The following is a 24529-nucleotide window of genomic DNA, read 5'->3' as shown; positions in this document are numbered from 1 at the left end:
CAATCAGAAAACACATTTGTGGTATTTGGTATTTTATAAAGATCCCTGTTAGCTGTTGCAAAAGCATCTACTCTTCCTGGGTCCACAGAAAACATGAAACACGACATAATACGGAACATTAATAGACAAGAAAAGCTCAAGGACAGAACTACATACATTTGAAAAGTGCACACATAGCCTACATATCAATACATACACACAACATATCCAGGTCAAATAGGAGAGAGGCCTTGAGGTGTAACTTTATCTGTTTTTCGAAACCAGGTTTGCTGTTCATTTGAGCAATATGAGATGCAATAAAAAATGGCTCTATATAATACTGTACGCTTTCTTGAATTGGTTCTGGATTTGGGGACTGTGAAAAGACCCCTTGTGGCATGTCTGGCAAGTGTGTATGTCAGAGCTGTGTGTAAATTGACTCTGCAAACAATTAAGAAATTCATGTTTATTACAAAAAGAAGAAGTAATGCTCTCTTCTCAACTCTTAGCTAAAAGAGACTGGCATGCATAGGATTTATATTAGCCCTCTGATTACAATGAAAAGGCGCCACTGTTCTGGGCCAGATGCAGCTTAACTAGGGCTTTCTTTGCTGTACTTGACCACATGACTAGACAATAATCAAGATAAGACAAAACTAGAGCCTGCAGGACTTGCTTTTGGAGTGTTGTGTCAAAAGTGTATATAGATATTTAAGACAAGTTATGTAATAGATGTACTATAAAAAAAAGTATAGCTTGAACCTGGTATTCAGATATCTAGGCCTACAATCTAGAATAACAACAAAATAAACACTTTTTTTCTGAGGAATGTTAGCCCTTGAATTTCATAAAAGAAAAAAAATATGTTGCTCGTGTCTTGAATACATTTCAGTCTAATTGTACATGATATGTAGTTTACAGAACACCCAAGTAATCATATAAACAGAGCTTGAACGTCCTGTTAAGAGGAAAGGCCATTTTGAAGTGTGCTCAAATGCATCATACTTAATCACGCTTTGACATAACAATTGCACATTTTGGATTATTGAGTCCAACAGCATATATAGTCCCTTATACAAACACCACATGATCAACAGAGACATTTTAGATTCCATCTCACTCGGAAAAACCTCAGAAAGCAACAGATGTTGGACAATTGATAGTGATTGATCCAATCCTGAACACACCCTTGGGCGGGGATGGTGGTGGTGGTGCGTGTACTGTATGTGTGTGTTTTGTGCTCGTGTGTCCTGACGCCTGTCTGATCCTGCTATTTGCTGGAACTGATCTGGAGGTTACGGGGAGAAGAAATGAAACGTCACGTCATGCCTAATTAGAATCAGCTCACAAACAACGTTCTAATATTTATGTTATACCATATGCCCTCTCCTCCCTAGGAAGGCAGAGGGGGAAGAACATGATTTGTACATCACAGGTCAAGGTGAAACGTGCTCTGCTGCTATGCCACCTCGAGAAAGCTTTTAACCCTAAAGACGAAATTGTTTGCGCTACGTAGAGAGAGGCCATGTTCATGGTCGTAGCTCCAAATTAAATGTACCCTTTGTTGGGAAGAGATAAAAGAACAGATGTATCCTTTACGACTCAGTGAAGAACTCCAAATCTCCACTTTATGCGGTCTGCTTAACAGTGCTGAAATCTGTGAAGACAACTGAACTACTCACAATTTAGCTCAAAAAACAATATTTTTCCGGATGTCAATGAGATATCTGATACTTTAAATGTGAAAAAAAAGTGCTTCTAGAATGTTTTTAGGTTGCAGTAATCCTCTTCTGTTTTGAAATGTTACAGTTATTTTTGGTAAAATCTCTGCAATTTTGTCAACTGCAAGATCTGTAAAGCAGACTGAAACTGTCACATTGTATTTCCTGTATGTTGTCTTCTTTGGCTGGTTATCGATTTGTGTATTTTTGTGGGCTGTAGATGTCCAATGTCCTTAGCCTTACCTTATCTGTATTTCCGTTATTAAGGATTTAAGAATTTGCGAACTCCTAAGGGTCCGCTCCTTGTTTTCTCTAAAAACACTGTCTGGCATATGAATCTTGCACAGAATGTACCCCAGTTTGAGGTTTGTTTGTTTGTCTACATTTTCCACTGTGAAACCACAAAGTCAATCCCTGAGTTATGAATGAATTTAGGAACAAGCTGTCAAATTGACTCATTGGATTTTCTGGCGTCTTGACGAGCTTCTAAACAGCACCTTCCTTCTGCTCCAACTGCTAGGAAATCAGACTTTTTTCATACCTGTAGCCTACCTACAGTACCCAAGTAATTCATGAAAGGGTTGGTAGTTGTTAGTTGATATGTCAAAAAGCACACCACAGTCTCCATTCATTTGTTACTCTGACCACGTAATACTGCTGTTGATACAGGAATGGGATTTGCAACTGCTTTTGTCGCTATATATTAAATGAACAACAAAAGCTGAGTTTAGACCTACAATTCATATTCTGTGCTGTGTAGTGCTGTGGTATTGTGAAATAAATAGGTGTAAATCTACAAATAGACAATTATACATAGTAAAGAGAAATATATTTATTTTATTCATGTTTAAACGATAGATTAGTATTTAAAAAGAAGAGCATAAATGATAAAAAATAACACATTTGTCCATTCCATATTTTTGGTCTTTTTGGTTTCTTTAAATATTACATAAAATAAATAATTTATTTTAAAGCAGTCAGGTAAAGGAATGGAAATACCCAATACAGTGAACTTGCATGTTAATAAGGTTTATGCTATGGTGCTATCTTGACTAAATTCTCTGCATATGACTCACTCCATGGCCCAGCTTCTCTTCCATCACACCTAAGTCACCCAAGTGCTTCCAGTACTGTACGTGTCTGTCACAAAGCATGAGTGTCAATTTCAGTTCCTCGTATGAGTTAGTACAGCATAAATACATGTAACTGCATCCACAGATCATTACACAGACAAATACACATGGTACACTCTGCCCTTTGACCCTGTCTTCAGTGACGCAGTGACGCTGAATGTGTCCTTTTTTTGTCCTCTTATTCAGTATTCAGTTTTGTCTCCAACAGTTCGCCCATTGAAAATGATTTGGCACAGAAAAATGTTTCATATTTTCTCCTGTGCCGAATCATAACTTAAAAACAAATCTGTACCATCATCAGTCAGACTCCGCGACAATGAGTTCAAACAGTTCCTTTACATAGTGCCTTCCTTTCAGAAAATACGTATAGTCTTTGCAAATCAAAAACTTTGACTGCATATGACTCCATTATGTCTTTAATGGTTCCCAGTCTTTCCTCAGTGCAGTGAAACATTCCCAGGGGAAGGAACTGTCCAATGCGGTGGCTACACCACTATGGGCAGGAAGTGGGTGGCAGTGTTTTTCCTTCGTGTTTTCTTGCCCCTCATAGGCTTGCCGTTGGCGCTCAGCCCCACGAACATGGGCTTCTTCTTGTTCCGCCACTCTGCTGAGGCATAGGTGTTGTACCTGTTCTCCTCAATCCGTTCGGTCAACCGACAGTCAACACCAAAGTCCCTCTGGTGAACAAACAAGAAAAACAAATTGTGAGTGATTCGACAACTTTGGCAGCACAGGCAATGAAACTGGGGTCTACATTTGCATTATTTATTCAGTAAGCAGGAGTTCGCATCCAGACATCCAGGTTGGTTGGCTCCAATAAGGCAAGTTAACAACAATATAAATACATTCTTGTATAATGGCAGTGGGGTTCATCAGGCTTCTAACAGACTGCTCTTGTCATTTAGTGTCCTGACTAACTAGAAACAAAAAGGGATACAGTTGTGACCCTGTAAAGAATGTTCCATTCCCAAATGCTCTTTAGCCACAGCTGTTCAAATTGAATCCAGAAGTAAACTGAATGTTCCCAAATCATATGAGAAATATTTTGGAAACGCTGCCCTGGGTTCAACTCACGTTCGGCTACCTCTTTCTCATGGAAACTTGTGTGAAAATAATCTCCCACAAAATGGAATATATGAATGTAGAACCAGCTAACTATAATATAACACTTGTGTAATGAGGGACAGATATGCCACCTATGTTTTACTGAGTGAATGACAGTACCTTAGTGTGACACTTTATAATACGTCATGGGAATTGTGTTTCCTAGCTAGAATGCTTTTTGTGTCTCATTTCATCTGATTTCACTACTAAGAGAGCCGTAGTAACAGCCTTTCACTGTTATGTTTCAGATGATGTGTGAGAGCACATGAAACAGTACCGGTAGCCCTTGAGGGCTTTTAGTAGAATGGGGGCTGTTGTATTGTGTTTCTCTGGTCTGAATAGAGTGGAGCACAAGGATGGTGTGGTATATGGGAGGATCTGTGTGTTTGGGAGAGAGGGACGGCAGGGGCGTCTCGGCTTACTTTCTCCAAGACGACAACTCTTTTGGCCGGGCCGACTTGTACTAGGGGATTATTTACGGGCAGTGGAGGGGAACTGTCCTTTAAAACAACCCCAGGCTTCTCTAAGGGCCCGGGGACAGAGGAGAGAAGAGCTCTCACACAACATCAAAGGGGCCAGCTCCTTAGAAGAGTATAGTATGGAAGAGAGTTGTTTTCAACAGTAAGGTGGCAGTGTAAAAACACTACCTGGCAACTAACTAGTGAGTGTTCTGAACACTGAGTCAGTCTAATGGGAAGTTTGTATATTCAGCCAAATAATTAGCTCAATTTTTCTGTAGGGATATTGTTATTCTGTGTGTGAATTTCAGTACAGGCTAATCTTACCGCGCCATAAAGCTCTCCTTTCTTGCTGATTGCCAGGTAAAAGTTACTGCTGAGCCCCTTGATGGCCACGATCCCAACATCCACTGACTTGATCTCCAGCACACCTGGAAGACACACAGACACATTATAGGTTAGTTATACTAGGCCAATACACGTGAAGTGATAGTCAATGAATAATTGAACTGCATTGAGAAAGAATGCTTGTAAAAGCTGGCAGCGTCTGTGTTTTTGACTGCATACAGTTAGGCTCCACTGTTTATTTAAGAAATAAGGCATGAGGGGGTGTGGTATATGGGCAATATACCACGGCTAAGGGCTGTTCTTAGGCACGACTCAACACGGCCCTTAGCCGTGGTATATTGGCCATATACCACAAACCCTGAGGTGCCTTATTGCTATTATAAACTGGTTACCAACGTAATTAGGTCAGCAAAAATAAATGTTCTGTCATACCAGTGGTATACGGTCTGATATACCACGGCTGTCAGCCAATCAGCATTCAGGACTCGTACTACCCAGTTTATAATTGCTGTTATAGCATACAGGCCAGTTGATTAAGTATTACAGTGAATGTAAGTGGATACAGTATGTTGTAGTCCATGATGTTGTCAGTTACTACCGTCTTTTCCAGGATGTTTACTGAACATATCTACATAAAAAGGTATAATAACTGCAGGCCTTGTCTACTGAGTCACACCGGGGGGTAGAGTCACACTGTTATCCCTGCCTGTTATCCCTGACCATGTTTTGAATAATCACAATCATCTTTGCTTGATCCCCCTCAGTAAACCACTGCCTGGCTGCCTGGCTGTGTGTCTCTGTGCCAGTCATTGAGAACAGACAGGCTGAGCCGCCATTTCATTCCCATGCTAACGGGCCATAAGCCCTGAGTGAGAGGCGTTGGCTGGGGCTAAGCTTTGGAAAAACCATTTCTTTGCTTTTGTTTGTTTTCGGAGTGGAGCGGCACACTGGCGAAAGCCAAAATGTCCATATCAGTTTGCAGTCTGAATGTTTCTTGAACCAATTAGGGACTTAAGATGTGGTAACCAGTCTCCTTCATCCTAAAGTCAATTATATAAACCCATAAAGCTATCATGGGTTAGGGGGGATTAGCTCAGGACCAATTCTGGTAGAAGTTGGTCTTTGTAGCAAGCAGGGAGGCAGGGAGGTGGCTGGTCTGACCCAGTGTGGAGCCTCCTAGCCTGGGTCAGAGGACAGTAGATATCGCCTCACAAGGTGGCCTTTGACAGGCCAGAGTCAGAGTAGTTAATGGCACCTGTCTACACTGACACTGACTCACCTTCACCCCCCCCCCCCCCCCCCCCGCTGACATCTTTTATTTGTGCCATCCCTCTTTCTTACTCCTGGGACACACATTTGTAACATCCTGCTGTCCTGGTGTGATTTTATGCACCGCCTGAGACAAGGGGGGACCCCGTTTTAGGAGGGCTGTTGCAGGATTCTTTGATCAGGGGTAAGTTGCTCAGGCATTTACCCTTAAGTACTTGTTCAACTGGACATATCGTTCCTCTCCATATCTTCCTATTTGGGCTGTGTCTGTCCCTGTACTGGGTTACATGTTATGGTTAACAGTTTTGCGTAAGAGTATCTCACTTGGGGACTCTAGTCTACCCCTGCCATGGACTTTTCCATGTAAACCAATTTCAACTTTGAACCAATACAGTCTGCAGCTGTGGATTCTACTCAAAGGTCATGACCTCTTTTCAGACTCCCCACCCCCTAATTTTACTTCCACAGTCGAAGACTGAAATTGTACCTTGGATGTGTAACACAGGAGGAGTGTGAAAACATATAAGCATACTTCTAAAAGTGCTTGTATAAAACTCATGACACCATAAAACTATGAATAATTCCATTGATGCAGTGTACAAAATAAAGACATTCCAGTCCCCGTCCTGTGAAAACGAACTCCTAGTACATTGTCCATGCCTAAGCTAAACCATTTAGTATGAATTGGCGGTGAGGTTTTATCTGCACCTGTGAACCGGCAAAACAAGCAGTGTGGCCGCCACTCAACAGGCGGATTAGACAGGTTTCTTTATACACAGCGGGCGTAAGAGAGCCCCTTCCGTATGGGCTCTGGTTGCACACAGCTATTGAGTGTGGTGGTAAGGTTATCCGGCCTGGTCTCTGCTCTTCTGCCTTCCCTCAGGTTCATGAACAGGGGAGGGGAAGGGAGGGATGAAAGGAGGAGAAGAGAAATTGGATGACAGTCAGTGGGATTAGAGGGGAATAATCCCTGATCAAAGGGAGGGAGGGAGAGAGAGAGGGAGGGAGAGAGAGAAGGAAGGAGAGAGAGAAGGAAAGAGAGAGAGGCAATGCAAATTGATACAGGTGTATGGAGACCACTTTGAGTAACTCAATTGTACGGAAATACAATACACTGCAAAGACATGCACCTACAAACTCACACTGACTCACAGTTAAACACACACACACAGGCCATTCCGGAATACCCATCTTTGCGTTCTAAATAGGCATTTTAGGGTATGTGAAAAAAATGACATTTTATAGTACGTGGAATTTCCTAAAATGTTGTATACTTTACATGCCAGGATGTCAGACTCATTTCCGCGTTTCATCTAGTAGAATTCACTGCACACTGTTAAGGAAGTGTGTTTGATAACAGCTGCGAATCAGCTGAGGGGACACGCTGCACCTGACCAAAGCTAACAAAAGGCAAGAATCAACGCAATTTCGCTTTAGGTTACAAATTCCCAGTAGGATGAGCCTAGTATCCTGTTATTTGCTGCTTACTGCATTAGCTTTACTAAACAGTACGTTCTAAATGCTGTAGTATGTCGTACTATTAGTACACAGTATGTCGCTTCAGTAAGTAGTAGGCATGCCAGATCTCAGACACAGTCACAAACACCTTCCCCATCTGCACAAGAGTGAATGGTTCAAAACCAGTTTCAAGTCTGAGCTCCCCTGTAATATAAGTGACACTGCAGTATTTTAGGTAAGCTTGCAATGTCAAAATAAGATCTATCTCTGCCGTGTTGAAAGTCAGGCACCTGTTTTAGCCGTTTGCTTTGGGCCATTTGATGTGGCGCGTTAAAGCGAAACCCTTTTTTACGACCCCCTCGCCAAGTCACCAGAACCATCACCTGTACTCTGGAGTTGAAAGGCAGGGCTGTAACAAAAGGCTTAAATTGCAACAATACGGCGGCACTGAACAGACCAGAGACTGAAACATGTTGCTCCTGGCAGCTCAGCACAGGACAGGACAGCACAGCACAGGACAGGACAGCACAGGACAGCACAGGACAGCACAGCACAGCACAGGGCAGCACAGAACAGGACAGGACAGCACAGGGCAGCACAGCACAGGACAGCTCAGCACAGGACAGGACAGCACAGGGCAGCACAGCACAGGACAGCACAGCGCAGGACAGCACAGCACAGCACAGCACAGGACAGCACAGCACAGGACAGCACAGCACAGGACAGGACAGCACAGCACAGGGCAGCACAGCACAGGACAGCACAGCACAGGACAGCACAGCACAGGGCAGCACAGCACAGGACAGCACAGCACAGGACAGGACAGCACAGGGCAGCACAGCACAGGACAGCACAGGACAGGACAGCACAGGACAGGACAGCACAGGACAGCACAGCACAGGACAGCACAGCACAGGGCAGCACAGCACAGGACAGCACAGCACAGGACAGGACAGCACAGCACAGGGCAGCACAGCACAGGACAGCACAGCACAGGACAGCACAGCACAGGACAGCACAGGACAGGACAGCACAGCACAGGACAGCACAGGACAGGACAGCACAGCACAGGGCAGCACAGCACAGGACAGGACAGCACAGGACAGGATAGCACAGCACAGGACAGCACAGGACAGCACAGGACAGGACAGCACAGGACAGCACAGCACAGGACAGCACAGCACAGGGCCAGACCCATTTCTCTTCAGCCCCTCCGTTCACAACAGTAAAACGAGTATCCTTACTCTCTCTCTCTTTGCTTCGTTCCTCTCTCTCTTATCCGTCGCTTATCTCTGCGCATCTGTTTCCCTCTATCTTTCTCCCCGTTCTGCCCCCGTTCCTGTCTCCTCACTCTGGTTTCTTTTTATGCTTGGGGGGGTTGTTTTTTTTCTACCTCTGGTTGACACATTGCCCAAAACTTTTATTTATATTTTGTGAGGGTGAACTTTTAAGTGCAGCGAAACAGTTTTATGACCAATATTGAAAGTTTAATAACCAGAGTTTTCTTAACAAACAAGAAAAAAAGGTGCTGACATTCTGCAATCGACATTTTTCAGAAACTACGAAGACAAACACCTGTGTATATAACAGGACTGTGTTAGTTTTATATGGCAGATGAATAAAAACCAGGCCCCAAGGTCCTGTAACAGTCGACTGCAGTCTTCAGTGCTAATGAAGGGTTAGTTCCAGATACAGTATGGACAAGACTATATAAGAGTCCAAAATCAGTTTTCCGCCTCATTTCACTCTATGAAGCTGTATTTGTGCTACCTAGATTTGAGGTCCAATGTTTGCTTGCCTCACTAAAGGAATTTACTGCTGCACACAAGAAGAGGCTGTGTGTTTATGGTGTAATGAGATACCGTATGAGTGCAGGTAAAACATTTCTGAAATATCTTTCTTTAGATAAGGTGAGTCATCTGACTTCTTTCTCTTTTCAACCTCAATTGGTCGATGTGGTTTCACAGTATTTGAGTAATTTGTGTTTCTTGGGTTTCTCCTACAGTACCATTGGCAGAGGCTATGGCTGCTAATTACAGCGTTACTGGAGAGCAGACAGTCGTCTGGTGGCTCAGTTCAGTTCTGCTGGCGGACTGTCCATTGGGTGGTCAAGTCAACCGCCTGGTGTGACTCCCATCGGCAGCAGCCTTGGCTTCTACCCTAGGCTCTGTAGGTGGCCTCTCTCCACCCCTCCTCCCACAGACCCCCTATCTCCACATAAGGCCGTGGTTTCTTGGCAGGGTGACAGAACTCCCGTTATCGCATCTTGTCAAAATGACCTCAATGCTTTCACATCCAGCCAGCTTTACCACTGAGCCTCCCCCACTTCTATCACTGTGTACTGTATAGAAGACTACACACTACTAAAGAACATACAATGCACGCCCTATTCTGAGAGAAATACCTTTTCTCATCAACAACAGGCATCAATTCGATACTAAATTTGAAGCAGCTTAGATGCCACAAGGCCACCATTGTCGTTAACCCAGAGTGTGTGCATAATTATCCTGGGAAACCTAACTTGCTGCCCCTATGACAGGCAAGTCTTTCCTATTAACCTTCCAGATTCAGGGGTGTAGAGGCAGCTCATGTCCTATTAAAGGGGGGCTGGGTTAGTGGCATGAGGGGGTGGGGTAGTGGCAGGAGGGTTTGTGGCTGGGGATAGGGGCCAGATGGGTTGGGGTTGTGGCCGGAGGGGTTGGGGTAGTGGCAGGAGGGGTTGGGGTAGGGGCCGGAGGGGTTGGGGTTGTGGCAGGAGGGGGTGGGGTAGTAACAGGAGGGGTTGGGACTGGGGGTAGGGGTAGGGGCCGGAGGGGTTGGGGTAGTGGCAGGAGGAGGTGGGGTAGTGGCAGCAGAGGTTGGGGTAGTGGCAGGAGGGGTTGGAGGTGGGGGTAGGGGCCAGAGGGGTTGGGGTTGTGGCAGGAGGGGGTGGGGTAGTGGCAGGAGGGGTTGGGGCTGGGGGTAGGGGCCGGAAGGTTTGGTGTTGTGGCAGGAGGGTTTGGGGTAGTAACAGGAGGGGTTGGGGCTGGGGTAGGGGTAGGGGCCGGAGGGGTTGGGGTAGTAACAGGAGGGGTTGGGGCTAGGGATAGGGGTAGGGGCCGGAGGGGTTGGGGTAGTGGCAGGAGGAGGTGGGGTAGTGGCAGCAGAGGTTGGGGTAGTGGCAGGAGGGGTTGGAGGTGGGGGTAGGGGCCAGAGGGGTTGGGGTTGTGGCAGGAGGGGGTGGGGTAGTGGCAGGAGGGGTTGGGGCTGGGGGTAGGGGCCGGAAGGGTTGGTGTTGTGGCAGGAGGGTTTGGGGTAGTAACAGGAGGGGTTGGGGCTGGGGGTAGGGGTAGGGGCCGGAGGGGTTGGGGTAGTAACAGGAGGGGTTGGGGCTGGGGATAGGGGTAGGGGCCGGAGGGGTTGGGGTAGTGGCAGGAGGAGGTGGGGTAGTGGCAGCAGAGGTTGGGGTAGTGGCAGGAGGGGTTGGAGGTGGGGGTAGGGGCCAGAGGGGTTGGGGTTGTGGCAGGAGGGGGTGGGGTAGTGGCAGGAGGGGTTGGGGCTGGGGGTAGGGGCCGGAAGGGTTGGTGTTGTGGCAGGAGGGTTTGGGGTAGTAACAGGAGGGGTTGGGGCTGGGGGTAGGGGTAGGGGCCGGAGGGGTTGGGGTAGTAACAGGAGGGGTTGGGGCTGGGGATAGGGGTAGGGGCCGGAGGGGTTGGGGTAGTGGCAGGAGGAGGTGGGGTAGTGGCAGCAGAGGTTGGGGTAGTGGCAGGAGGGGTTGGAGGTGGGGGTAGGGGCCAGAGGGGTTGGGGTTGTGGCAGGAGGGGGTGGGGTAGTGGCAGGAGGGGTTGGGGCTGGGGGTAGGGGCCGGAAGGTTTGGTGTTGTGGCAGGAGGGTTTGGGGTAGTAACAGGAGGGGTTGGGGCTGGGGTAGGGGTAGGGGCCGGAGGGGTTGGGGTAGTAACAGGAGGGGTTGGGGCTAGGGATAGGGGTAGGGGCCGGAGGGGTTGGGGTAGTGGCAGGAGGAGGTGGGGTAGTGGCAGCAGAGGTTGGGGTAGTGGCAGGAGGGGTTGGAGGTGGGGGTAGGGGCCAGAGGGGTTGGGGTTGTGGCAGGAGGGGGTGGGGTAGTGGCAGGAGGGGTTGGGGCTGGGGGTAGGGGCCGGAAGGGTTGGTGTTGTGGCAGGAGGGTTTGGGGTAGTAACAGGAGGGGTTGGGGCTGGGGGTAGGGGCCGGAAGGGTTGGTGTTGTGGCAGGAGGGTTTGGGGTAGTAACAGGAGGGGTTGGGGCTGGGGGTAGGGGTAGGGGCCGGAGGGGTTGGGGTAGTAACAGGAGGGGTTGGGGCTGGGGATAGGGGTAGGGGCCGGAGGGGTTGGGGTAGTGGCAGGAGGTGGGGTAGTGGCAGCAGAGGTTGGGGTAGTGGCAGGAGGGGTTGGAGGTGGGGGTAGGGGCCAGAGGGGTTGGGGTAGTGTCAGGAGGGGGTGGGGGTTTTGGCCAGAGGGGTTGGGGTTTTGACAGGAGATGTGGGGGGGTGGCAGAAGGGGTTGGGGTAGTGTCAGGAGGGGGTGGGGTTTTGGCCAGAGGGGTTGGGGTTTTGACAGGAGATGTGGGGGGGTGGCAGGAGGGGTTGGGGTAGTGGCAGGAAGGTTTGGGGTAGTGGCAGGAAGGTTTGGGGTAGTGGCAGAAGGGGCTGGGCCTGAGCTGGGGTAGTGGCAGGGCAAGGGTGGGGGCTGGGTTAATGGCGGTAGAGGGGCCTGGGGGACTGGAGTAGAGGTAGGAAAGGGGGGGGGGCCGGGCTGGGGTAGTGGCAGGGGGGGAGGGTAGTGGAAGGGCAGAGCAGGGGCTGAGGTAGTGGCAGGGCAGGGCAGGGGGGGCTGAGGAACTGGGTTTGACCCTGGGCTGGCTCCTGACAGCAGTGCCTCGCACCTTTGATCTGGCCTCCACAGGCCTCTGGCTCCCAGGCTCCTGAGAGATCAGTGCAGCAGGGTCTGGGCTCTCTTTAGGGGCCGGCTTCATTAGGCTGCAGAACAACACAGCTCTCCCCCCACCAACCCCACTCTACACCCCTCATCTCCCCTACAAACTCCTCACTGCCTCCTAAACATTGTCAGTGGTGACTCCAGATGAACTTAAGGTTAGGGAGGGCTGTAAAAGTGTTTCCCCAGTTTATCTTAGGCCCGTTTGAAGATTATATTGCTGCTCTGCTCCCATTGTATGGCCCACGACTGGATATGAGATGGTTAGGTACGTGTAAATGTCTGCATTTTCAATTATAAAACCGGTTTTACCACTTGAGGTACCACTTGAGGTACAACTTTCAAAGAAAATGATGATTTATTTTCACACGAGGGAGGATGTTGGAATTTTAGAGATATATACTGACAATTCTATATTATATTAAAACAATGAATTCAAATGCTCTTTGCAGAAATATACAAAATGTGTCACTTCTAAGAGTGTTAGGTTTCTGTACAAAAACTGTCCTTCGTGTTTTGTTTCCACTTTTCAACAATCCCAAGTTTGATTTGCATTATTTGAGGTTAGAGTGACTAACATCTAAGGCGAGAGATCTTCCCTCCGACGACTGGCGACAGCCTGATTGACGATCTGTCAAATTCACTATGACACAGGGGTTCATATCCGTGGCACGACTTCAGCGTTTAGGGCACGAGGAACACTAGATCCATTGAGAAACACAAACGCCAGTGTGGCGTTGTGGGAATTGTATACTTTGTGAGTCATTTAAGTATTGGGGTAGATAAAGTCGGACAATAAATATCCCACTCCAGCTGGACAAGCCGTCAAAAGGTTTGTGCATAAGAAAACTTGAGGATGTTTTCGCCATCCACTGTCATTATAATTTATAACTACTCAATAACTTTTAGTTTATTAGTTACTTTTCACAGATATTTTACTCATGTAAATTGCTCATGTAAATTGCTGCTCATGTAAATTGCTGGTAACTCATCGGTGACTGGCTAAATCTGTATGAGGGTGCTTTCAATTTCTTCATGGTGTAATGGGACGCGAGCTTGTGATGGATGCGGTGTAAAGGTAGCCTATTGGTGCTTAAATAGCGGGCGGTGAGCAACATCCAATGAAAACATCGCCTGTTCACTGTCTACATCTTCACCTAGCGACAGTTAAGTCATATTTTATTTTGGGTTTCATGAGGCTGTTAAGTTGTGTTTTAGATCCATCTCCACACAGAAGTTGTACATCTAATACTTCTTATCCATCCTACTGTCAATATTTTTTTCTTTCCCTGAAACGTGGCTCCACAGCAGTCTTACACGGGAGAAACACTGTCAAGCTGTGTGTGATTTTATACCTGGCAGCAAAGCATGATTAAAAGCAAATCCAGATACTCAGAAGAAAATAATCACCTGTAATGAGTATAAATGTGTTGTTTCAAATACCTGAGCTCTGTTTTCCAGCCAACAGATAGCATTAGATTTCTCTGAGATAGAACATTCACATTCGCATGGTTTGAGATCAGCTTACCATGCCGGGTAATAGCACCACTGTGTATTATGTCATGGTGGTTTTAAGGACGTTGCAAACCAAATGAAGTGCATGTTGATGTTCACGGTGGTTTCAGAAAAAATGCAGTCTTCTCAGATAATATGATTTACCCAATGCTATTGGTTCTGCAGCACAGTACCTATGCCAGTAAATGTCAAAACGTGCCATCGGGCACTGAGTGCTTACCATATGAATGTGTGTTTACGGGTTTGATCTGGCAAGGAAATTTATAACCTTTCTTGCATTTTGCACACTATACAAAAACATAATGTTGTGATTCCAATTGTTCTGGACATTCGATAGACTCTTTGAGTCATGTTATGTCATGAACCCGGGGTCATTGGGATTTAAGGTCCCATGTTTTTGAAGTCCAGATGCCTTTTTACTGCTGGGGAAAGTACAATGCACTGCAGCACTCAAGCACTAGGCCTAACAAACTAATCCTCTCCAGAGCCTATCACCACAACTTTCAACATTTCCTGCTGAAAGTGCATCAACAGCTTTTCCTCTGGTTGTTGTGTTGGATCTATTGTCTTAGGTCCCTCCAGATTTTGGGCAGGATTCGAGCATGTAACGCGTACTTTTTTACACTTTACTCTGTCACCATCAAACACACACACAAACACACACACAAACACACACGTGGCGGCACATAGGCTTCTGTACCCTCTCATAAATGTCAGAGCAGGCACCCATGTGGATGGGGACAGTGTTGGGCCAGCGTTGGTCCAGTGTGGGAACGTGTTGCATTAGTGGCCAGTAAAGCAGTGGGGGTCTGGATATAGGATCTGTGACGGATAAGATCCAGGGCTCCTGCTCAGCCACCAGTTGCCTCAGGACAGCCCCCCTAGTGCCCCCCCCCCCCCCCCCCCCCCCCCCCCAGGCATTCCTGCCTGCTCCTTTAAAACGGGACAGGCCGTCCAGATGCGTCTCTGGTCCGAGCACTGGTCTCCCTGCACTACCTTTGATGATTCCATTAAGACTCCCTCTCCTCTCTCCTCTCTCCCAGACTTCCATCTGTCCCACCACACTCGGTGTGTGTGTGTGTGTATGTGTGTGTACATACATCTTGAATGTGTTGTGATGTCTGTGGTTCTCAATGTTGATGACTTTGACCTAATCTAGCGAATGTTTGTAACGTTGCAGCACCCAAACACATGAAACATGCTCCCATTTCTTTCACCTGGACAGCCTACCATTCAACTACATTGGCCTATACCATGGATGCCTTACCAGGTTAGATTTAGCAGTGCATCTTCCAAAATAGAGGAAATGCCATGTATCTTTGCCAATCCTGCGCTCTGGGCAGCAACATACTATTGCAGAGCTGAAGGTATGTTCAAAAGTTGCTCTTCTGTTGAATCATTATTCCGAATTGTGAGCCTTTGACTTTCTGGTTTGGTTTAAGGAATATAAGTCAAATCCTGCACGTCTGTGAGGGTATTGAATCCGCACATAAGGTAAACATTGAAAACTCAAAACCAGTTAATCAAAACAAAGATGGCCAATTTAAAATTCCAGGGAATTATATTCCATTCTTCAGAGAAGAGAGCTGCCCAGTGAAGTTTTGACGTTTCCAGAGAGGTTGCTGACTGACAGAATAAAGAGGTGGCTGGATGGTATAGTGGCAGGACAGCATGCGGTTCACGAAGTCTGTGTTTTATTACAAAAATGTTCAGATGAGTCAATGATTGACACAAGAGTAAATTGATGGGTGAATATCAGGAAACGCTGAAAGAATATGCGTAAATAATGATTTTTAAAGAATAGGGGAAAATTGTGAGTACAGAGAGCGATGCCTCAGTTCCCCCTTGTCCCCTGCGACTTTGGTCAGTCACCGCATAGAAAAATATGAAAACTGCTAGCTTTCCTTATTTGAACATACACATACACACACACACACACACACACACACACACACACACACACACACACACACACACACACACACACACACACACACACACACACACACACACACACACACACACACACACACACACACACACACACACACACACACTCACTCACTCTCTGACTGCAGCTTGTTAGAGACAGACAGGACAAAATGATAGTGGGGAGACAGTGGTGTTCTCCTTTAAACCCTGGCACAAATGACCCTCTCTTTAAGTAATGGGGTCAAAGGTTAGTCATACATCTGGACATCCATACCTCCATGTTGAACTCAAAATAGAGCAAACGAAGGGGCAGAAACAATAAGATGCTTGAGAGACAAATCTAGGCTTCCCTGGCCAACCTTCTTGTTCAAGAGGGGTTAGTTGAAGATGAGCGAATGATAAAGTCTTAAGTTTGTAAAGAACTGACTTGCCTTCAATCATTGAGGTTCAATTTCAATATGAATCATAACTTTCACACTTTTCACAAAACCGATTTGTACAGTAGGCCTTCACAAATCTACGTGACTGCACAACCTGTTTAAACAGCTCCAACTTCCCCTGCGATAAGGGAGATACTGCTGGAAAGGTCTAAAGGCAGAAAGTGTTGAACGGCCCGGGGGTGTAGGAGGGTGCAGGGGTTGTAGGGGGGGGGGGGGGGGGGGGGGGGGGTGTCCTGTGCCAGTGGTGTCTGCTTTTAATGACTCCCTTTGGCTGAGGCTGCAGCCTCTTCCACTGATGAAGGTATTATGGGGATAATAATAATAGTAATAATAATAATAATAATAATACATGCCATTTAGAAAATGCTTTTATCCAAATCCATTTCCAGTCATGCATGCCCTCATTTCCATATGGGTGGTCCAGCGGGAATTAAACCCACACTCCGCCGGACTCTACCAACTGCTGTTATACTGTTATGCTACGTAACAGACTGCTTGTACTACTTTTAGCACAAGCAATGCAGCACCAACGAAAAATCAATGCAACAAAAAAAGAGAGAACTCCTGTGTACTCATTTATCCTGAATCTTTTGAAGGCCTAGATTGAAATAATCCCTAAACATGTTGCTTCTAATTCTAAGTGTGAAAGGACAGGACGTAGCAGCCAATTGGACACATCCCGCACATTCTCTAGACCCCTGGCCAATTATTTATGAATCAGAAAAGAGAAAGCCTATGAAGATGTTAGGGTCAAATATATATATATTTTTTTAAAGCACTGACACAAACCTTTTGTACATCTACACAATCCTCATAACTCACTTGTATTGCCCGTGTGGTTAAGATTTCCCACGAGAACCACACATGGGCACTATAACCACAGAGAGGAGGAGAACACTCAAGAGAGAGTGCCATCCATGTGGTGCAGACGGGTGCAGTTACAGCATACATTTACACATTTCCCAACATGGTTTCTTGCTATCCTCTCATAAACACATTATAAAGACACACACACAACCACACTCTCGCTAAGAGAAACACAAATCAGTGAGAAAACACACAGCCTTGCGTTCCAACAGCGCCACGAGGCTCACGATGAAGCATGCCAGAGCCAAAAACTATAATGGGGGGCTGAGAAAAAGCTTTCACTAGCCCCTTTCGATTGTTCGTCACCAACCAGTCATATTAGTCCATTGCCATAGGTACCCCTCTTTTGCAAAGACGTGGTTCTACTGCTGAAACATGGAACACCAGAGCCCCCATCCCCCATTTATGGTCTGGTGGAACCATAAAAGTACTAGATTTACCTAGCCCTCCCATCCTCTATGCTGCTAAGACCTCGTTTGCAGCACTTAAGAGGATTCCTGTTGTCAGAATTATTCCTTTCATAAATCTTCCAAGAAATGATGAATCCTGCTACAGAACCAGCCAGGAGAGCTGAGGATAACAAACACTATTAGGTTGGATAGTTATAGGGCCACTTTGAGTCAGTCAGAGGAGCTCAGGATTCAGCCAAGTTTGACTTCATTGGATATGGATCTAGAGGTATCTGTATCAAATGTTGCAATATAAAATGAAACAGCACCTTGTCCAGGGTCCTTGTCTACATCAAGGAAAGGAGTAGACCATGACATGACAGAAGAAGTGCTGATACTACTTATTCACTGTGCTTGCTGTACACCAGCATCTCCTCCAGGGCTCAACACATCAACAATCTCCTACTGCAATAGAACGTGACAAAAACAAATGAGTTTGGCTTTAGAACAGCCCATTTTGTGAGGGATTGCCTGCAATGCTAATTCCGCAGCATCAGATTAGAGCGAGGGCTAAATAGGCCTCACCCCTCCGTGATGGACAGCCCGCAAAGTTGGCAACGTGATTGGAAAGAGTTGGACTCTGTGGAGCTCACGATCCAACCTGCAGTTGAACCCTAAACTGCCCTAAGTCCCCTCAATCAAAACTGTCAGGGTCTCATGATTGCTCATTAGCCGGACCCCCTTCTCCCCAGTATCCCCAGGTATATAACTTCAGACCACAGTCCGCTGTGGATGAATTCAGTCGTCTATTAGAGAGTGCTTTTTTGGATTCCAGTTTCTTTCATTGATAAGCAAAGTGAAGGGAGAGGAAAGAGAGAGGGGGGCCCAGATGCCAAATGAGAGAAAATCACTAAGAGAGAAAAAACCCACCCATCTGTTATAAACTGTTTGTTATTGGTCGGTGACATTCTAGATTAGAACAGTAAATAAATTGGACATGTTGAATAATTCAGTATGAAAATAAGCCGTTTGTTTGCTTGGTTCACACATGCAGCGCCTTAATACTCTAATACTGGAGAGTAACGTGCAGGAAAGCAGTGTGACACTGTAATACTGAGCAGATGGATTCTGAAAGGGAATCACACAATATGGGCTGGATTGAGTTTCAAACCGCACATAGATAGGTCTTTTGTAGAGGGCTGAGAGAGAGAAAGGGACCGGGTAACAGACCGGCAGACCTGACCAACCTGACCAACACAGCACACAAAGAGGCTCTAAGAACACAGGTTTGTGCTCCGACAGTGTAGCCTACCTACCTATGTATTTCTACAATGGTTATCATGTCATTCTTCAAAAAGCTATGTTATCAGACTTCATTTTATTTAATTAGAAGATCTTTCATTCATTCGCCTTCTGACTCCACCGTACGTAAACATCGAGCCTCTGTACATGGGCATATCAAAGCTGCAGAGGATAAAGACCCTAACAGGCTGCAATTCTGTGGGCAGTGGAGGCCTGGCCAGGCAATGCCTACTGGTCATACACTATGTAATTAGAGACAAATTCACCATCTTCTGCCACGCATCAGTCTACAGTGACATCTGAGTTTACAGACAGACACACCTTCCTCAATGTCTGCCTTACCTCACAAAGTATGACACATGTTCACGCATGCTGGAGACAATCCAAGTGAACATGTTTCAGAACAGCACGAAAACTGGAGCTAATGAAGTGAAGGTGTTCCCACACACTACAGTCTCTGTCCTGATGAGGAAGGTCTTCAAATATTTGGTTAATTTTAACCCAAAAATGAATTCCATGATGTTGCAGGATACTACCAGACTAAGAGGAGTTGACAGGCTAGATGAACATGTACTCAGCACCATTTTATTGCTAATTTTTCAGCTGTCCCAGAGTTTGTGACTGGACAAACTGCTGGGCAAGGACAAAAACAATCGCTCCCCCAGCATCTCCCCCTCCACCACCAACAAATAGTAGTAACATTACCCAGCAGCTCTCTATCGTCCTGCTGCTCTGAGACATTTCAACTAGGCAACACGTCTCCCTTTCTAGGACCAAACCAGGAGACCTGAAATACCAGTCTGAAGTCTCACCTGTAGTTTCTGCAGTTTCCAAATACACAAACCAAGAGGTGTTGATCATCTTATCTTATGCCACATTTGGACTTTTCACCACAAGGTTTCAAGTCAGAGAAACAGAGAACATTACTGCAACCTGGTGGGCATTTTCCTTTTTGGATTCATAGAAAATGTTTTGTGTTTAATTGTGGCACGTGTCCAAGCTGTTTTGATCGATTCAGATGTATCACCCCTTGGTAGTTCTCTCACTTTGCCTCCAACAGGCCCAGGTCCTCTGCCTCCCCCCAGACATTCGTTCCTAGCCCTGTCTAGCTACACTTCAAATGGGACAGTATTTGGGCAGCATGGGATCTGAATTCCCCAAGAAGTGCTCTGTCCATCTGGTTTCAGAATTATTACCAGGCAGGCTTGTGCCTAAGGTCATTCTGGGAGCTAATGACAAGCGCATTATATTCACATGCTGGCTATTGGCGGGAACCACTCACATGCAGCATGCATTGGACACTCACCATAAAACACTACGCACTTCTCTTTTTTTTTCTCCTCTCTTTCTAACTGCCATCTTTCCGTAAACAAGCAAGCACATTGTAAAGTGGATTTCAAAAAATCTATGTATTACATTTTAGTCTAAATGTTTTGAAGCATTAAGGGTAATTTTAGGGTAGATCAAGCCTAGGTGTTATGGTCGCGACCTGTTCTCAAACCTTGAACTTTTGGTGGTTATTGACACATCCGCTTCTGATGGTTAAACTCTGAGTGTGCTGAAGGCGAGAGGACGCTCTGCTAATTTAAATTCCTTCAGCCATGTCTTGCAGAGTCTCAGCGTCTGAGTGGCACTGTCTGAGAAGAGAAGCCTCGCACACATGGGCTCCACATGGCAAAGCCTTCTTTTATTGGGGCCAATGTGCGCACAGCGCACTGACGGGAAAGTGTACAACCAGCTTGGAGAGAGCGTGTGGCGGCCAGGTGCTGCGAGCATTGGCAGGGGTCCGGGGTATCGCTCGCTGCGTAGTAATATTTACTGTACCCAGGCAGGCAAGTGTAGTGATTAGAGCAGCATAACGATGAGCTGAGAGATATCCTTCTAAGCAGGGGTGTGGATGGATACAAGCACTTCGATACAGATATTAATGTCAGCCCATGACGGACATAGCTACGCAACTGGGAAGTGATGATGATGATGATGAAAACCTCAAATGATGTTAACACTATATATGCCACTAGTAGCACTAGTTGTATTACATATACAATTGTAATAATAAAATATAATAAGTCACCAAAGAAAGCATATAGGGATGTGATCCCTAAGATATTTGCTCAGAGAGAAAAGGGTTATTCGGGCTATTTCTAATTGGTTCCAGTAAACGTGCTCTAAAGGAAAGTCCACTGAATCAGAGGCAACAACCATGCTGCTTCCACTATCCAAGAACCATCTGCTGCCCAGGCAGAGACAGATCTATGCCTACTGATGCCCACCACAATACCAGGTAAGGTTTGTGTTATGTGTGGAGGCAGTGGAGTCAAATCAAAGGCAGGGAACCAGAGAGCAGTGCCATAATAATGGGGGGGAACCAAACTCTACGGGACTCACATGTGAGAGGGATGAGAAAAGAAGCAAAACTCACAAAACAGAAGCTGAGTGAGTGCATATTTTCCGGGGGGTTACTTACTGTAGAGATCGTCTTTGTTCTTGGTGCCATTGACTTTCCCATTTTTATCAATCCTGAGAAAGAACTTCTGATAGGAGTAGAGTTTCCTCTTGCGCACGTCTCCTTGGAGATGGTTATAGCTGCGCACATGCCGCCCCACAACAGTGTCTGAAGAGGCGTTGGCAGCCCTGGACAAGCGCGCCACGGAGCGAGTGGCGACCCCAGGCGCAATCGGATGACACGTGGAGGGCAGTGGACAGAGCAGCAGGACGAGCAGCACTGAGAGGATGGACAGACGAATGCAGGACCAGGCGGCGGCACCCTTAGTCACTGTCCATATGCACATTGTACTGGAGCTGGGAGGACTGGAGAAAAGCTCACAGAAAGGACCATGCTGGATGGGGGAGAGGGAGAAGGGCTGAGAGCGGGAGATGGAACCCCCGGCGGATGACCACGACAACACTGCTGCTGCTCTTTCTGCTGCTTATTCCTCCCGTGTTCCAAAGGAATGTGTCAACATACATAACTCAAAACTGGGAAACCAGCACCTCTCGCCCTCTGCCGCTCACTCTCCTCGTACAATACTAATGAGAAGCTACCTCTACCACCTCTGGAGAGGATGAGATAAGGGGAGGGTTAGAAGAGGGGACGGGGAGACAACAAAAATGTTCAAAAAAATGAATAAATAAAACAAATCTCAAGATAAACACTACAGCTGTTTCTCATCAAAATGAAGAATCAAAGGATGGGGGAAAAAAGGAATCATGTAATCCTTGCTTTTCTTCTGGTCTCTGGATGTTCCTCTGAAGTTACTTGTCTGTTTAATAGAGCCTCTTAGCTGGAGTGTCTCTTTCTTGGTGTGCTGTGCTCCTCTATGTGGGGGAAGTGAGAATGGAAGCGCTGGGTCTCTGTGCCCTGGTCCCTCTGAGCTAGAGTAGAGTGTGAGCTGGAGCTTTCCTTCTCTTTTCTCCGTCTCTCTGAGCTGAGTCCCTGTGAGTGGAGTGGCTGCGTGCTGCTTCTCTTCTCTGAGTGCCCCTCTCTCTCTCTCTCCTGTTGGGATCTCTGTTGAGGAGTTCCTCTCCCTGTCTGTCTCGCTGCGCTGAGGTGACTGGGTCTTGTCACTCTTCTCACCTTATTTATCTGACGCAATCCCCCCAGATGTAATCTCTTAGGATAATTGGCGGTCTATGAAAGCCAGTTGGCTTTGAAGATCTATGTGTGCGAGTTTTTTTTTTTATTATGTTGCTTAGTTGCTAGTGTGTGTCTGTGTGTGTTAGGGTGAGTGTGCGTGTGTGTCAGATAGAGTAAGGGAGAGGTTGTTTTTCTCCCCTCCTATCCCTCTCTCTCTCTTTCTCTCCTCTACCCCTCCCTCTCACCCTGTTCCCTCCCCTTCTGAGTCCAAGTCCTACCAGTTGCTCAGAACAGGTTTGGAGTGAATTGTGGAAATTCTCTCTCCTCAATTTCTCTCCTCTCGTTTCCTATTCTCATATCCCCCTCTCCCCCTATCTTCTGTATCTTTTATATTTATCTGTTTTCCTGTCTTTCACGGTGGAAGTGTTGCCAGACAGGTTAGGTCTCTATTGACTTCAGTCTTATCAATGCCACCTGGGTGCTTCTGACCATTGCTGGTATCCTCCTTAAAAGGTGAGGCTCGGAGTGTTGTCTTCATCTGTTTCCTTTAGGGCCTCTTCTTCTTTTTAGAAATAAATATTTGCTGAGGAGTTTGCTTTTTATCCTTTCATCGTGAGTGGTAATCAACACGACAGAGATGTCCCTTTAAAATACAGTCGGGTCCATAATTATTGGCACCGTTGATAAAGATTTTATAAGACTATAAAATAAATAACACAAATACTGAGCTGTATTGCATGTAAAAAAAAACAAAGGGGAAATTATATTATTTTATGCTGATATAATAGCTCAGAGAGAGATTTTGTTAAGCAAGTAATAAAAAAAATCTTTAAAAGATTATGGTAAAAGTGATTGGCACCCGTGTGTTCAATACTCCAGCACCCATTCCTTGGGAGGATAGCGACAGTGAGCCTTTTTCTAAAATGTTTTATGAGATTGGAGAACACAATGGGGGGAATTTTAGACCATTTCCCCATACATAATCTTTCCAGGTCCTTAATTTCCTTTGTCTGCACTGATGGACTGCTCTCTTCAATTCAATGGGGTTTAAGTCCGGAGACTGAGATGGCCATTGCAAAATGTTGATTTTGTGGTCAATTAATGATTCATTTGTGGATTTTTATGTGTGCTTGGGGTTATCGTCCTGCTGGAGATCCACTTGTGGCCAAATCTCAGCCTCCTGGCAAAGGCAACGTGGTTTTTGGCTAAAATGTCCTGGTACTTGGTAAAGTGTGTGATGCCGTTGAACTTAACAAGGGTCACAGGACCAGTGAAAACAAAATAGCCCCATAACATCAAAGATGCACCACCATATTTTAAATTAGGTATGGGGTTCTTCTGTTTTACGATGCCAAACCCACCACTTGAGGCCAAAGAGCTCTATTTTCATGTCATCTGACCATAGCACCGCTTGGAGTTTGATAAACAGCATTCACACTTAGATTGGAACCCGTGCTATTATCAGATGACATGACAATAGAGCTCTTTGGCGGCAGGTGGCCTAGAGGTTAGTTAGAGAGGCAAGCCTGCAACCGGAGTGCTGCCAGTTCAAATCCCAGGTCCAACAAAGGAATCTATCGGGAAGTGAGCTGGCAACCGGAGGGTTGCTGGTATCAAGTCCTAGATGCCATTGCCTGCTGTTGTGCCCTCGAGCAAGGTTCCCAATGCAGCCCCCCCCCACACACACACACACACACACACACACACACCCCTCCAAAAACCTGTATATGTGCTGTATGTATACAGGTTGGACCAATAAAGTCATCTTCATCTTAATCTATGAAGGAACGGTCTAAGAACCCTCCCAACGTGTTCTCAAATCTCATAAACCAGGAGGGTACTAGAGTGTTGAAAACAGGGGTGCCAATCATTTTGACCCCTGTCTTTTTTATATATTTTTGTGTTACTTAAAACAAAATATTTTTCTCTGAGCAATTGTTTTAGTATAAATAATCACATTTTTGTTTGGGGCATACAATACAGCTCAGTATTTGTATTATTTATTTTATTCAGACTTTTTTGCTCATCTTTATCAAGGGTGCTAATAATTATGGACCTGACCATATTACAGATCAAAGAAACAACATTT

The 24529-nt window shown here is 46.1% G+C and overlaps 1 protein-coding gene across 1 annotated transcript; it reads right to left on the bottom strand.

Annotated features, from left to right (window-relative positions):
* Positions 1-2513: 2513 nt before the first annotated feature.
* On the bottom strand, positions 2514-22608 carry LOC110523800 (fibroblast growth factor 10). Its single transcript, XM_021602827.2, has 3 exons — positions 21331-22608; positions 4723-4826; positions 2514-3510 (listed from the first exon to the last, which is right to left on the bottom strand). The coding sequence occupies exons 1-3, from the start codon at positions 21653-21655 to the stop codon at positions 3319-3321; spliced, it is 621 nt and encodes a 206-aa protein (XP_021458502.1). The 5' UTR covers positions 21656-22608; the 3' UTR covers positions 2514-3318.
* Between the last annotated feature and the right edge of the window lie 1921 nt (positions 22609-24529).

Source organism: Oncorhynchus mykiss, chromosome 5 (assembly GCF_013265735.2).
Source record: "Oncorhynchus mykiss isolate Arlee chromosome 5, USDA_OmykA_1.1, whole genome shotgun sequence".
Lineage (NCBI taxonomy): Eukaryota > Metazoa > Chordata > Actinopteri > Salmoniformes > Salmonidae > Oncorhynchus > Oncorhynchus mykiss.
This window is presented reverse-complemented; position numbering and strand designations above follow the sequence as displayed.

Excerpts from the sequence above, each read along its gene's own strand:
- LOC110523800 (XM_021602827.2), bottom strand. The coding sequence starts at position 21,655 with ATGTGCATATGGACAGTGACTAAGGGTGCCGCCGCCTGGTCCTGCATT. Across the intron at positions 4,827-21,330 it reads GAACAAAGACGATCTCTACA|GTGTGCTGGAGATCAAGTCA; the intron begins GTAAGTAACCCC and ends TGTGTCTTCCAG. Across the intron at positions 3,511-4,722 it reads AAGGAGAGCTTTATGGCGCG|AGGGACTTTGGTGTTGACTG; the intron begins GTAAGATTAGCC and ends TTTGTTCACCAG.